Source organism: Dichotomopilus funicola (genome assembly GCF_033296635.1).
Source record: "Dichotomopilus funicola strain CBS 141.50 unplaced genomic scaffold C8A04scaffold_104, whole genome shotgun sequence".
Lineage (NCBI taxonomy): Eukaryota > Fungi > Ascomycota > Sordariomycetes > Sordariales > Chaetomiaceae > Dichotomopilus > Dichotomopilus funicola.
In genome coordinates this window covers 67,016-79,500 of record NW_026944125.1, presented here as the reverse complement: position 1 = coordinate 79,500, position 12,485 = coordinate 67,016, and the positions used below count along the sequence as shown (strand labels likewise).

The 12,485-nt window shown below is 55.7% G+C and overlaps 6 protein-coding genes across 6 annotated transcripts; 4 read left to right on the top strand and 2 right to left on the bottom strand.

Moving 5' to 3' along the window:
• Positions 1-925: 925 nt before the first annotated feature.
• Positions 926-1,699, top strand: C8A04DRAFT_32934 (uncharacterized protein; the record flags this gene model as incomplete). The annotated part of the gene is made up of 2 exons (XM_062782269.1): positions 926-1,194; positions 1,267-1,699. 2 exons carry the CDS (start codon positions 926-928, stop codon positions 1,697-1,699), a joined length of 702 nt encoding a protein of 233 aa, XP_062632978.1.
• A 775-nt stretch (positions 1,700-2,474) lies between these two features.
• Positions 2,475-3,418, top strand: C8A04DRAFT_40610 (uncharacterized protein; the record flags this gene model as incomplete). The annotated part of the gene is made up of 2 exons (XM_062785008.1): positions 2,475-2,602; positions 2,668-3,418. The coding sequence occupies 2 exons, from the start codon at positions 2,475-2,477 to the stop codon at positions 3,416-3,418; spliced, it is 879 nt and encodes a 292-aa protein (XP_062632977.1).
• Positions 3,419-3,640: 222 nt separating this feature from the next.
• C8A04DRAFT_40609 (transmembrane protein 6/97) lies at positions 3,641-4,335 on the bottom strand (the record flags this gene model as incomplete). Its single annotated transcript, XM_062785007.1, has 3 exons — positions 3,641-3,729; positions 3,782-4,189; positions 4,260-4,335. The coding sequence occupies 3 exons, from the start codon at positions 4,333-4,335 to the stop codon at positions 3,641-3,643; spliced, it is 573 nt and encodes a 190-aa protein (XP_062632976.1).
• A 1,432-nt stretch (positions 4,336-5,767) lies between these two features.
• Positions 5,768-8,070, top strand: C8A04DRAFT_32931 (calcium channel YVC1; the record flags this gene model as incomplete). The annotated part of the gene is made up of 5 exons (XM_062782268.1): positions 5,768-6,021; positions 6,082-6,110; positions 6,163-6,264; positions 6,329-7,361; positions 7,416-8,070. 5 exons carry the CDS (start codon positions 5,768-5,770, stop codon positions 8,068-8,070), a joined length of 2,073 nt encoding a protein of 690 aa, XP_062632975.1.
• A 128-nt stretch (positions 8,071-8,198) lies between these two features.
• Positions 8,199-9,833, bottom strand: C8A04DRAFT_40607 (P-loop containing nucleoside triphosphate hydrolase protein; the record flags this gene model as incomplete). The annotated part of the gene is made up of 3 exons (XM_062785006.1): positions 8,199-8,642; positions 8,727-8,936; positions 9,018-9,833. 3 exons carry the CDS (start codon positions 9,831-9,833, stop codon positions 8,199-8,201), a joined length of 1,470 nt encoding a protein of 489 aa, XP_062632974.1.
• Positions 9,834-9,921: 88 nt separating this feature from the next.
• C8A04DRAFT_32929 (uncharacterized protein) lies at positions 9,922-11,178 on the top strand (the record flags this gene model as incomplete). Its single annotated transcript, XM_062782267.1, has 3 exons — positions 9,922-10,029; positions 10,387-10,651; positions 10,727-11,178. The coding sequence occupies 3 exons, from the start codon at positions 9,922-9,924 to the stop codon at positions 11,176-11,178; spliced, it is 825 nt and encodes a 274-aa protein (XP_062632973.1).
• Between the last annotated feature and the right edge of the window lie 1,307 nt (positions 11,179-12,485).

Sequence of the window (12,485 nt, the reverse complement as noted above, 5' to 3'; positions counted from 1 at the left end):
GAGTGGTGGAGAGTGTTCGGCTCGCTTATATGTTCGGCTCGCTTATAAGGTACGTCATACGTAATTACTCACATATGGAGTGTATAGGTATTCCCAGGTAACTCCAAGTTTTTGGGAAACCACGAGCTAAGGGTTACATGGTACTTATATTATAGATAAATGGCAGACGTTGAATACCATCGGCTGAGGATATGGGTGCATTACCTAGGTAGGCAGGCACGTGGTAGGTAGTCTCGACTGTGAGCTTGTATTCCTGCTTTGTTTTTTTTCTTTTTCGGCGAGCTAAAAGCTTCCTAGTTTCTCGTTACATCCCGCCTCAACTTATGTACATCTACTCCAATGACCGATACTTCATCCTAGTGAACACGAAACATGCTGCGCAACTCTCCCGACCAGGTCGACTTTTTTTCAAGAACAAAAAAACACGCCGATCTCTTTGAATCCGTCCGGAAACCTTCGTTCCTCTCAACGCCGATCAATGGGTCCGGGGATGGCGCATGTGCGGGGTGCAGAAGTGATCTGCACAAAAAGTGCCCTGGAATGGCGCAGAACGGGTTATGGACGGCTTGACGGGCTAAATTGAAGCCCCTGCCAACGGTCCGGCGCCGCCGGTTCTTAATTGGAGGTGCTCTGCGTCGTCCTCCCATCGACTCTCGCCGAATTTCCAAATCGAGTACCACGGAACGTGTGGGGGTGCGTGGAAGATGCAAAGATCGTCACTTTTCGCTCTGGAGCTCGACAAGCTTTCCGGGAGCGGCACGGGGGTATTGACGCCTGGGAGGGCCGAAAATCAGGGGCAATCAATGGATCCGATCTGGCTGTTCTGGAATACATAAAAAGCCCGCCCCCCTGGCGGACAAAAGTCAACCGCTAGAGAAAGAAAGTCGTCACATCCCGTTAAGGTCATCTCTTCCTCCTCGGCAAAATGTTCACCAAGACCGCCCTCCTCGCCCTTGCGGCGCTCCCCTTCTCCTTCGCCCAGATTTCTGAGGACTTCGAGGCCGGCTGGGACGAGACGGCGTGGCCCATCTATGCGCCCGACTGCAACCAGGGCGGCGCCGTGGCCCTCGACACCACAAAGGCCCACAGCGGCAGCAACTCGATCCGTGTCGACGGTGCGGGTGGCTTCTGCGGCCACATCTTCTTTGGCACGGAGGCGGTCCCCGCGGGTGACTTTTACGTGAGGGTGTGGCTGTACGTGTACTCCTGAGAACGATCGATATAGTCCTGGCCCTAGATACTAACGAGATATTTTTTCTCTCCCAGGCAAGCCAGCACGGCCCTTACCGACTCCCACGTCAGCTTCATCACCATGCCCGACCCGGCACAGGGCGACAACAAGCACCTGCGTATCGGTGGGCAGAGCAAGATCCTGATGTACAACCGCGAGTCCGACGACGCGACGCTGCCCGCCCTGTCGCCCGACGGTATCGCCGCGTCGGCGGCCCTCCCGACCGGCGACTGGCAGTGCTTCGAGTACCACATCGGTGCCGACGGCACCATCGAGACCTGGCTCAACAGCGAGGCCATCGCCGGCCTGACGACCATCGACAACCCGTACGCCGACCAGTGGTCGGGGAGCTCGATCGTACCTAAGCCCTCGGGTGTCTACTTCGGCTGGGAGTCGTACGGCGGGGATACCAACACCTTCTGGTACGACGACATTGCCATCGACACCGCCCGTGTCGGCTGCGAGTAAGTGGTCTAGAATGGGTGGGTGTGTTAGTGGAGTGGGGAGCTGTACATATTTTGTTGTTAGACTTGGAAATACAATACCGTACAAAGTAGTCTCGTGAAGTCGATTCTTGAACCTGTGGTAAAGACTTTGGGGATATTAGCTAACGTCACCTGCTTCTTTTCTTTTCTTTTCTTTTCTTTAAAACCTTTTCATCGAGGCAAGAAATAATCAACACAACGCCAAACTCAGTGAGTTTCGTTCTTCGATCAATGCCACAACCGCGGACACAAACCCGGTCGGGCAATGGGGCATATGGGACAGGTGGTCCGGAAGTGCTGGATAAGAGAGCGACATGGATTTGTGGCTGTTGCTTAAGGGCTTAGGAACGTCATGTTCGAACTTATTCCGTATTTATCGGTGAGGATCATACAGTTATCGCAACCTGTACGACGAGGACAGCGATGTGATTGTAGTAGGGTGAACCTGAAGGATTTGTTTGAAGATGGAATGAGAGAGCCGTTGAGGAGTTCCAGCGATATACCCATCCAGGGTTAGGGTTGGCATGGTCCACTCTCATTGGGCAATTGGCCCGATTCGACCAGCTTGCCACTTGCGCGCTGAGATGGAAGCTGCGACTTGAACTTCCCACCTTCCCTCCTCGTCCAGCAACCGTTCAACTCCCCACTCGAGCAGTGCGCAAAGATGCACTGGCACGTGCGATACAACCCCGCGATCACTGCATGAGGATAATACTGACAGACGGCCCGAGATGATGTCGTTTCGGGAGCAGCCACAAATGCGGCTGCTCATGTTGCCTGTTGCGTCTTGTCTAGCTGCGGCAGCGCTGGCTGCTAGCCACGAAAATGCGCTACCCTCATACCACTACAACGCCCCGATTCGTGTGGAGTGCATGAACCGCAGCTCGTGGGTCACCTTCTTTGACACCCCCCAACGCTGGCCAAACTGAGTACTAACCCCGAGGCATCCAGAGAAACGGGTGAACACGTCGAAAACGACAAACACGAGATCCAATGGATCCCCTTCCCCATCTGCGAAGAGACCAACGCGCCACTCGAGTTCCACTACGGCGTCGAAGGCGAGCAAAACTGCACCATCCCAATGATCACCGACCCCTTCTTTCACTTGCTCGAGTTCTACATCCACAACGATGCGCCGCTCTCCTGCCGGCTGCCCGCGCGGCCCCCGCCCCACGTCGAGGTCGTCGGCGAGGAAACGCCTGAGCAAGAGTACATCCCGCTCGTGTTTGCGCTCGCAGGGACTCTCCAGCTGAGCCACATGCACATCAGCACGCATCTCAACGTGCTGCTACACAGCACGCCGAAACACCACATCCACCCGCACGACAGCGGCGTGTTAGACAGCGGGACGGCCTACAGCACCAGCCCGCTCACGCACCTTGAGGGCAGCGCCACGCGGCGGTTAGTTATTGGCGATCCGCTGCCCCTTAGCTTTAGTGTGCGGTGGTTCCCGACCCCGTCGTTGCCCAAGGTGGGCGGCAAAGTGGAATGGTCGGGCATGGGGGGACATATTTACGCGAGTACAATCTTTTACGGGCTGGTCTCGTTTTGTGCTGGCGTGGTGGTCTCGGCCGTGTACTTTTTTGGGTCTGTGCTACCGAAACGGCTGAAGGCGCGGGGGATGGGGGGTGCCACGCCCCTGGGTTACGGGTTGAATGGTGTGGGCAATGGTTGGGGGTATCAGAAACGGGCGGTGGATTAGGACAAACACTTAAGCGTGAGCGGTGGTGCGCGCAGTTGGGCTCGGAATGCACGACCAGAGATACCACGGCGTTTGGTTGGCTTGCATTCTACGTCTTTAGTTTGTGTGCTGCATGTTGAAACAACAGCATGCGTTGGCTTCTGCGCTCCTTCAATCCCAGTTTCTAAGTTCCTTGCGTTTTGGTTAGTGGCCTGCGGCCGATGTTGGGACCATGAAAGCCCACTACTGCGACTTCTTGGCGGCTTGCGCAGCATCCGCGGCCTTGATGCGGCCCAGGATCCGGAAAGCCATGTCGATGGCTCCGAGGGTGGCTAGTGCCAAGGTCAGATGGCAGGAATCTCAAAGTGGGCGCGGTCGACTTACGCAGAACAGCCCAGGCGGCATACACCTGATACTGCAGCTCGTGCTTGATCTCCGCCGAATACACCGCCTCGTCCAGGAACCCGGTATCATAAATGCAGATGAGCGTCGTGAACGCGACCTCGAGAGCATACACCAGGAACAGCAGCTCATCACACCCGGACGTGCCGCGGCGCTGCACGACAAGACGGTAGATGCCATACAGCACGGTGGGCAGCAGGAAGAAGGCCTCGAGGTGCATGAACAGGCCCATCCAGCTGTCGTGGCCGGACGCGGTCTCGACGGACCACTGCACGATCGGGTCGTTGTACTTTTGGATGTACCACTCCTTCATTTGGAAGGCAAAGTGCAGCGGCGAGCCGACGGGTTCGTACAAGGAGGCAGGCCAGATGTAGTCCAAGAGGTCCATGACTGGGGTGGGGGTTGTCAGCATATCTTGTTTGCCGAGAATTCCGGCCGTCACAGGGGAGGGGGAACATACAGAAAATGATGGGCAAGTTCAGGAAAAACCAGCCCACCCACACCTTGTTCCTCCACGTGTTGGTGTAAGTCGCCATTTTGGTGAGTTGGTACGGCGGATTGTCAATCTGGAGCGTATGGACGGGGGAGGAAACTGCAATGTTGACGGTGAGATGGTGGTTGAAGAAAGTGTTCGCGTCGCGTCGCCGTTGTCAGCTGCAAACTCGGCGGTTGACAGGGGTCCCCTGCCGGACCCGGGTTGCTTATGCAGGGATTTGCGGCACTCCCTTTTTCAAGATTCAGGGTTAGGGTATTATTGTACTTTCCCAAGTTTATATCTGGCCCACAAGGCCGTCACCAAGACAAAGCCATAGCACCGACCTTCCGTGCGGAGCTGGACCAAATCCGCAAAATCTGCTTGTTGATGTTGCAAACCTGGATGCATAAAGGGCAATGCCGGATTGGACTCCTGTTGTTGTGTGACATGCATGAACCGATGTCGCAAGTATCAAGTCTGAGCTGTGAGGAACTGAGGGAGACAACCGTCAGCTGCTGTTATTCAGGTTAAGAGGGATCCTTATGCCGTGTAGTCACCAGGCCGGTAGGTTTAGGGTGGGTGGCAGCGAGTAAAACAGCAGCTTGCGCGGCTGATGCTCCATATATATCTAGTTCCGTCTCACACTGTTGGCATTCGGATATTCACGTCATCGCTGAGCTCCCAGGTATCCTTCCAGATTCATGATGAATATTCAGTGAGACTAGATATTGCGCGAAAAGGGTTTTACAGGAACAATCCAATATGCTGACAATGAGTTCACCATCTCGACGACGACGTAGAAGCGAATTCCCTTTCTCCCTCTCGCCTGGCGGCTGGCGGGCAGTTGTCGCAATATAACAGGGTGCCTTTACATCAAGAGGAGATTCTTCCTCAGATTTTGATCTATGAACATAGGTATTGTAGGCAGTTCAGGTACCTAGGTTCCTCTTCCCCTTTTTGGACAATGAAGTCTCACAACCAAGAGGTTCTCCAGGTTGAACAAGAGAATATTATTTGGGGAGAGAGAGACAAGGGTGGGGTTGACAGGTGAGGTGCGCCGAGAATTTCCCGAAGCGGCAGGCGCCAAACGGCAGACGAAACCACCTGTTTCTGTCAGAATTCACCTCGACACATGTGACTCTGCTCAACACAACTTCGACAAAACCATAAAAAATTTCGCGGACAACGACCGGGCGCCGCCCTCACGCGCGATGAGAACCCATGCGGCAAACCGGTTTCGGGCTCCGTGTTGGGCCCGGCCAGGGGTTGCCAAGCTACCGGACCCGACAAATTACGTTATGGCTAGCTAAGCCAAATCCACCACGAGCCGGTCGCCTTGAGGGCGTGCTTTTTTGCGATACGCCTCGTGGCCCTTGGCGCAGTGCCTTTTTTGGGCTTGCAGCAAACAACATCACTGACCGACTGGCCCTATAACGCCGACAATTCCCCGCGCTACACCCGGTAGCAAGTCGTGGTGACGACAAGCAAGCGAGATGGGTGCGGACCTCGCCTACACAAACCCTTCCCGCCCCTCGTCCGACGACGAAGACGACGACGACGATACCCACGGGCCCGAGGCCCCACTGCACCCTGTAACTTCGCAAACGGACGGGGGCGACGGCAACAACGTGGCGACCTTCTATCGACTTCGCCGGCTCCCTCCCCAGGGCGGCCAAAATGCTGGCGCAGTGTTGCTGCCCGGGGAGGCCCCCGCGACGGTCATGTCGGTTTACATGATGATGCATCGGTACGGATATGAGGACGGCTGTGGCATCTGGGATAGGGCCTGGCGCTGACGGAATGACAGGATTCGACGTTTGGTCATTGCAGCGATTGGTACGACCTCTTGACATTGGCTGGTTGGTTTCTTTGACCTGACTTAGAGCAGACGATGTCTACACGTTCGACGAGCTCCGAGCACCCCACATGGACCATCAGATCATACGGCCCCTTGTCGATCGGCTGTACGACCCGCAAGATCCCGCAATCGGTCAGTGCTTGCCGCCCTTTGGAGATGAATGTATGAACGTCCTGCTGACTGCTACACCTTGTAGTATACTGTCTTGTCGCAAACCGAGTCCAGTTCCTACGACCCCGATCTGACGAGGCCCTGCAGCAAGGTGTCCACGAGTCGCGTGCCATACTCTGCGAGCTGGTCGCAACCCGGATCCTGCGTCGATACCACGAAGACCACCCCGGACGATCCGGCCTTCTCCTGCTCGCCAACATCCTCGTATCCGGCTTCGACCCTTGCGACACGGCGCCCGAACATGTCCGCGCTCGTCGGCCCCAGTGGGTGGTCCAAGACCGAGTTGGGCGCGAGCGGAAGTTGACGGCGTTTGAACTGGCCATCATATCGGAGAGTAAATGGTTCATCAAGTCGCCGGCCTGCCAGCTGGTTGTCGACGCCGTGCACAAGGGAATTGTGGTGTACACCCCGCTGTCCTTTGTCGATTTTCTCCCGGATCACTACAAGTACCATCCCGTCTCCCTATACGAACCCCGTCGGGCGGCGATCCTCAACCACCACCGTCTCATCGTCCCGCAAATCCGGAACGTGATCGAGTTAATGCACTTTGCGTTGCTCCTTGCGCTTTACATGCTGACGGTGGCGCACTACGGGTTCGGTACCGACTGGGATGGCGTCCGTCTCTGGGAAACGTTCTTTAACGTCTTTGCGGCAGGTTGGGTTCTGGAGCAATTTGCTGCTGTCGTCGAGCATGGGTGGGAGGTCCATGCCCAAAACCTCTGGTCGTTCCTCGACCTGACGTTTGTTGCCATCTATTTTTCCTACGGATTAGTCCGCGTCGTGGAGTTGATCGTCTCGGACGACACCTACTATGCCTTGCCTGTCTTGTGTACTGCGGCACCCGTGCTCCTGACGCGTATTGCCTTCACGTTGATGCCGGATAATATCGTCTTCATCGCTCTACACGCCATGATGCGCGACTTTACACGGCTCACGTTCATTGCGGTGTGGTGCTTTGCTGGGTTCGTCATGGGTCTGTTGTTTCTCGCGAGGACGAGCGGCGAGGATTCGCTCAATGCGGGCGTGACCTGGGCCACCATCACGAAATGGCTATTGTGGTATGTTTGTTTGCCCCGCTCATACATTAGGAATTGCTGGCTAACAACGGTTAGGATCTGGTTTGGTTTAGACGGGACCGGTATCGAACGCGCCGGTGACTTCCATGTGATTCTAGGCCCGACGCTGATGATCACCTTTGCGTTCCTCGGCAACACCCTGTTTCTCACGATCCTTGTCGCCATGTTGACCAACACATTTTCCAAGATCATCTCCAACGAAGCAGCAGAGGTCCAATTTCGCCGTGCGGTCCTCACCTTCCAGGGCGTCAAGAGCGATGCCATCTTCTCCTATCCGCCGCCCTTCAATATCGCTGCGATGCTCATCCTGCTGCCGATCAAGTTCCTGGTCGGCCCGATCGGCTTTCACCACATCAACGTCGCCGCCATCCGTGCCATCAACGCCCCGATCCTTTTGCTGATCGGCCTTTGGGAGCGGCGGAGCGTGTGGGCGAAGCGATCGAAATCGTCACGGCTCCGATGGCGCTTTTTCCCGGGGATGTCGCCCCACGCGGACATCCAAGCCGTGTTTCGATCGGAGCCGCCGCCCGATGTTATCGACGCGCTGGAGAAGATGGATGCTCTGCATGAGTTAGTCTCGCCCGATCGTCCTTCGGTGTTGCAGTCGCCCAAAGGACTGCGCGGTTCGGCGTCCTCAGTGCGGAGAAGGAGGATGTCTACGAGCAGCAGTATCAGACGGTTCGAAGCCTAGGGAAGTTTTGGAAAATTTCGATAGAAAAATCATGAATAAACCGTACGCCTAATTAATTACGAACCTGTCCCAAAATGAACGCTCAAATATGGCACATCCGTCCCGTACAGCAAGGTCCGAAAATCGAGCTAGTTGCTCGCCTTTTCCTTCATTCCCTCTCGCAAGATGGCCACCTGTTTCTTGATCTCCACCCACAACGGTAAATCATCCAAGTCACCTTCATCGTCGGTGTTCACTCCCACCCAATCCTCTTGGAGTTCCTCACTATTACTCCGCAGCCTCTCCACACTCTCCCACCCAGCCTCAGGCCCTTCCTCATCCTCTTTTGGCCAGTTGACTTCCGCATCCCCCGCATCTCGCGCAATCGTAATCAGCGACGCCACAAAGGCCTCCTGGATGTATGCAAAACTGAACCCGTCCGTGATCCCCGCGATAGCCTCGCACAGCCGATCGGGAAAAACAATGTCGCGGTTGCCGGCGAGCTTGCGCTGCCAGAAGTGGCAGTAGGCGATGCGCTCGGAGAGGTTGGGGTCGGGGAAGTAGTACTTTCTGTCGAAGCGGGACGGGCGTTTCTAGAGAGAGTGCGTGTCAATATCAAGTGCCAATACATAAATCATGGGGAGTTGTTGAAGGACAGGCGGAAGAGGTGGGCGTACTGCGATACCTGGATCCAGGCGTTCTAGGTGATTGGTGCTGCCCACGATGAAGATGCCGTCGTTGCTGCGAAGGCCATCGATCTCGTTGAGAAAGTAGCTACGCACCGAGTCGGATACGAGCGAGTCGAGATCTTCGAAGATGAGGTAGCAGGGGGCGTACTGCCGCGCTTTGAGGAAGATTTGGCTGATGCCGTATTCGGGGCCGGCGAACTCGGGGTGGGTCAGTATCACGGTGTGTTCTGTTCTTTTTAAAAAAGTGTAAAGACACACAACACAGGAAAGGACACATACCGAAGAGAAACTCCGGACATACAGAGCCGGGACGGGCTCTTCCCGGCTGTACAGCGTGTGCATCATGGCCTTGATCGAGATGGTTTTCCCGTTACCCGGCGGTCCATAGTAAATCAATCCCCGCTTCCATGGCACCTTCAGTCGCGTGTACGTATCCCTCGAGTCAAAGAACGACTGGTGGTCCGCAATAATCGCCTTCTTCATCCCTTCCTCTAAAATCACGGCATCCCACGACGCCTTCCGAATACTCTGGTACAACTCCGCGCTCTTCGTCCAGCGCCCGGCGTCCCAAACCCACACCTGTTCGTGCAGCTCGTTGCCCCACTGGCCCGCAGCCACCACGAGGGCGTCGGCTTTCGCGGTGTCGGTGGTCAACAGGTAGTGGTTCCGCACGTCTGGGTAAGAATTTGCTCCGTCGCGGCCGTCGACGAGGTACAGGATGAACTCGTTTTTTTGCCAGGTATACAGGAATTTGGCGAAGAGTACGTCCTGGGCTAGACTACCTGGGCTGCCGTCGATGCGCCGGGCCGGGGCGGTGTAGATCTTCCATATGAGCGAGGTCGGAAGCACCGGGAGACCATGATCCGATTCCTGGCTGTTTGCCGCTGGCTGGTCGGCGAGGGAGGTGAAGTTGGCGTGTCCGGCGGAGGCGTAGCCGAGCAGGTCTACGCCGAGGGAAGGGACGATGACGAGGTCGAGGTTGGGGTATTCCGCCTTGAGGGCCTTGGCGATGGTGGCGTCGGTGTTGACACGCCGGCCGGAGGAATGACGGAAGAATTCCCGGGTGATGTCGCTCGGGGCAGTGTTGATGCCCATGGCGGGTGGTGGGAAGTCCATCTTGTCGTTGTATGCCTATTGATGGTCTGGTCAATGAACAGAATGTTGGTTACGAAGTTGGAATGAGATGGCCGAGTCGAAGAATTGGGGAGTTGGGGTCGTCGTCCTTGCCATCAAGGTGTTGGTGCGGGGAACCTGGCATGTCAGCCTGTCTGAGAGCGCCACAGCGCCGGAGGTGAGGTGACACAGCTGAAGACCAAGCCAATAGGATGGCTTGATCAGCCCTGAATCGCCAGAAACGGCAGCTGACAGGCAGCAGCACACCGCTAAGAGGCTTATGTCTCGGATACCGTAGCATCTCTCAAGCAAGAGATGCGCATTGACTGGAAGTCGTGAACACGAAACGTCAGAAACTTTGTGTGCTTTCAACGCCCAGCCCCAATGAAACTCATCCCTATGAGAAGGTTGATGGAAATATAGCCCAAAGAGGATTTTGCCCGACTAGATCGCATAGAGTCTTGATCGGGGGTGAGATTAGGTACCTAGGTATGTTTTCACCCTTCTCGTTCGATGATTTTAACAAAAAGGACAGCGGAAGAGTCTCTCCCAAGCCTTTTTGAACTGTGCAGAAGTTATCTCGTATTCTGGGGAGTATTCGGTGCCGGAGGTGTTTGGCTGGGCGGAGGAGGATGGGCAAGGGTTTCTTTACATGGAACTCGTGGATGCGCCGACGTTGACGCGGTGCTGGGGCCAGTTGGGGGAGGAAGGGAGGGTGGAGCTGTGTAGAGAGTTGGGGGGGATGGTGAGGGCTTGGAGGGGGTTGGTACAGCAGCAGGGGGGGAGGGGGGGGTATATTGGTAAGTTCCACTGTTGTAACGAACTGAACCTTTCAGATATTACGACGACGAAGAAACACCGTCTAACCACAACAGGATCCGTCACCAAGCTCCCATCCAACGACATCCGCCTCGGCTGCCGCCCCCACCTCCACAGCCCCTGGCTCGGCCCACGCGCCGTAGAAAACCTCCACGATATCTGCTACATCGAACTCAAACCCGACACCCCAGAAACCCTCACCGCCCTCACAGCCATCACATTCACCCACAACGACCTCGCCCCCTGCAACGTCCTCGTCAGACCCTCCCCCGGAATACCTGGGACCCCTCCACGTGTCGCGGCGGTTATTGACTGGGCCCAGGCGGGCTGGTATCCGGCGTGCTGGGAATGGTGCAAGGCGGAGCTGACGGATATGCCGCTGGGCGAGGGGATGAGTAGGGAGGAACAGGCGGAGTGGAAGGAGAAGTATTTGCCACTGGCGGTGGAGGCGCTGCCGGATGAAGGGGTGTTTTGGCCATGGAAGCGATTTGCGGTTACGTATAGCTGACTGGAGCGTAACTAACCGAAGGTTTGAATTAATTGTAGTGATGAACTTACGTATCGGAATAAGGAGTTGGGCCCGACATTACCTGGGCTGTACTTGAAGCAGCGCTTGTGACCTCATATTAATGTACTATATTCTCGGTCCGGGGTGCGCCCGGGGGTTCCGGCAGCCGATATACGAGAAGGCGTTTGCCAGCGCGTAGACTCTATATATTTGCCTTTCGGCTTCCGATTACCTCGAGAGACGACAAGACATTTTATACGCAGCTCCTCAGCAAAATGCTATTCAGGATTACTTGTTTCCTTTATGAAATCAATCCCCCATTAAGATATTTCCATGAGGGCTTTCACCTTCATCGCCGCTGGCAGGACCCAGAGGCGGATTGTCAGCCTCTGGGACAGCCTTTTCCGCCTCCTCCTCCCGGTCCTCCATTGGGTCATTTAGGGGGTTCTGCTCGGTTGTCCTCTTAGTCCAGTCTTGGTCGGCCTACTAGACAAGTACTTACCGGGCGGCCTTCTTGTCGGAGTCTCCGTTGTTATCCGACATGATAAGAATTCCTGCTGTCCAGCGAGAGAGAATTCCCTGAACCATTTCTTGTACCCACCTGGGTACTCAAAAGGTCGCAATGGGTCGATGGAGACGGGTAAATCCTGGTAGACAGTGGAAAGCCGGGTATGCCTATTGTGTTGATGGTGATAATGGAGTTCTTGACAGGAAAAGAGAGTCATTCTTATAGGGAACAGTTGTTTCCGAATCAAGCTCTCTGTTGCATGCGTGACTCCGAACCCCTCTGCCTTCGAGTATTGCACAACCTTTCCCCCGCATCGCTCTGGCCGATTATGCAGGATAGTCGGGTACCTTTTACCCCGCCGGTACACCAGAACGAAACCATTGACCACTAGAACACGGTGAATTTCGGCAGGTTCCCATCCAACAGCAGAAATTGGCTAGATGCAACGCTGACATGCATCGCCGGACAACTCATATCGTCACGTCACGTCTGTGTCGTGGAACCACCTCCACGGACCAACTTACGTTATTAACGGGATTGCCCTCACCGGCGGTGCCTCAGCGTGAGCAGCCAGGGGTAAAGCATTCGGCAGCCACGTAAAATGGGGAAACGGCTCGCCAATAACCTGTATAAGTCGAGTCAGGGGGCTATTGAAAATCGTAAACGTATCAACACCGGGGATCCACGTGAGCCAAGCTCGGCACGTCTGTCCTGTCATGGGATGATCTCGCTGGGGCGTCTGCCTTTGGGCTCTGACCCCAGAGGCGTAATTATGTATCCCTAAGTCGCGGCCATGAAG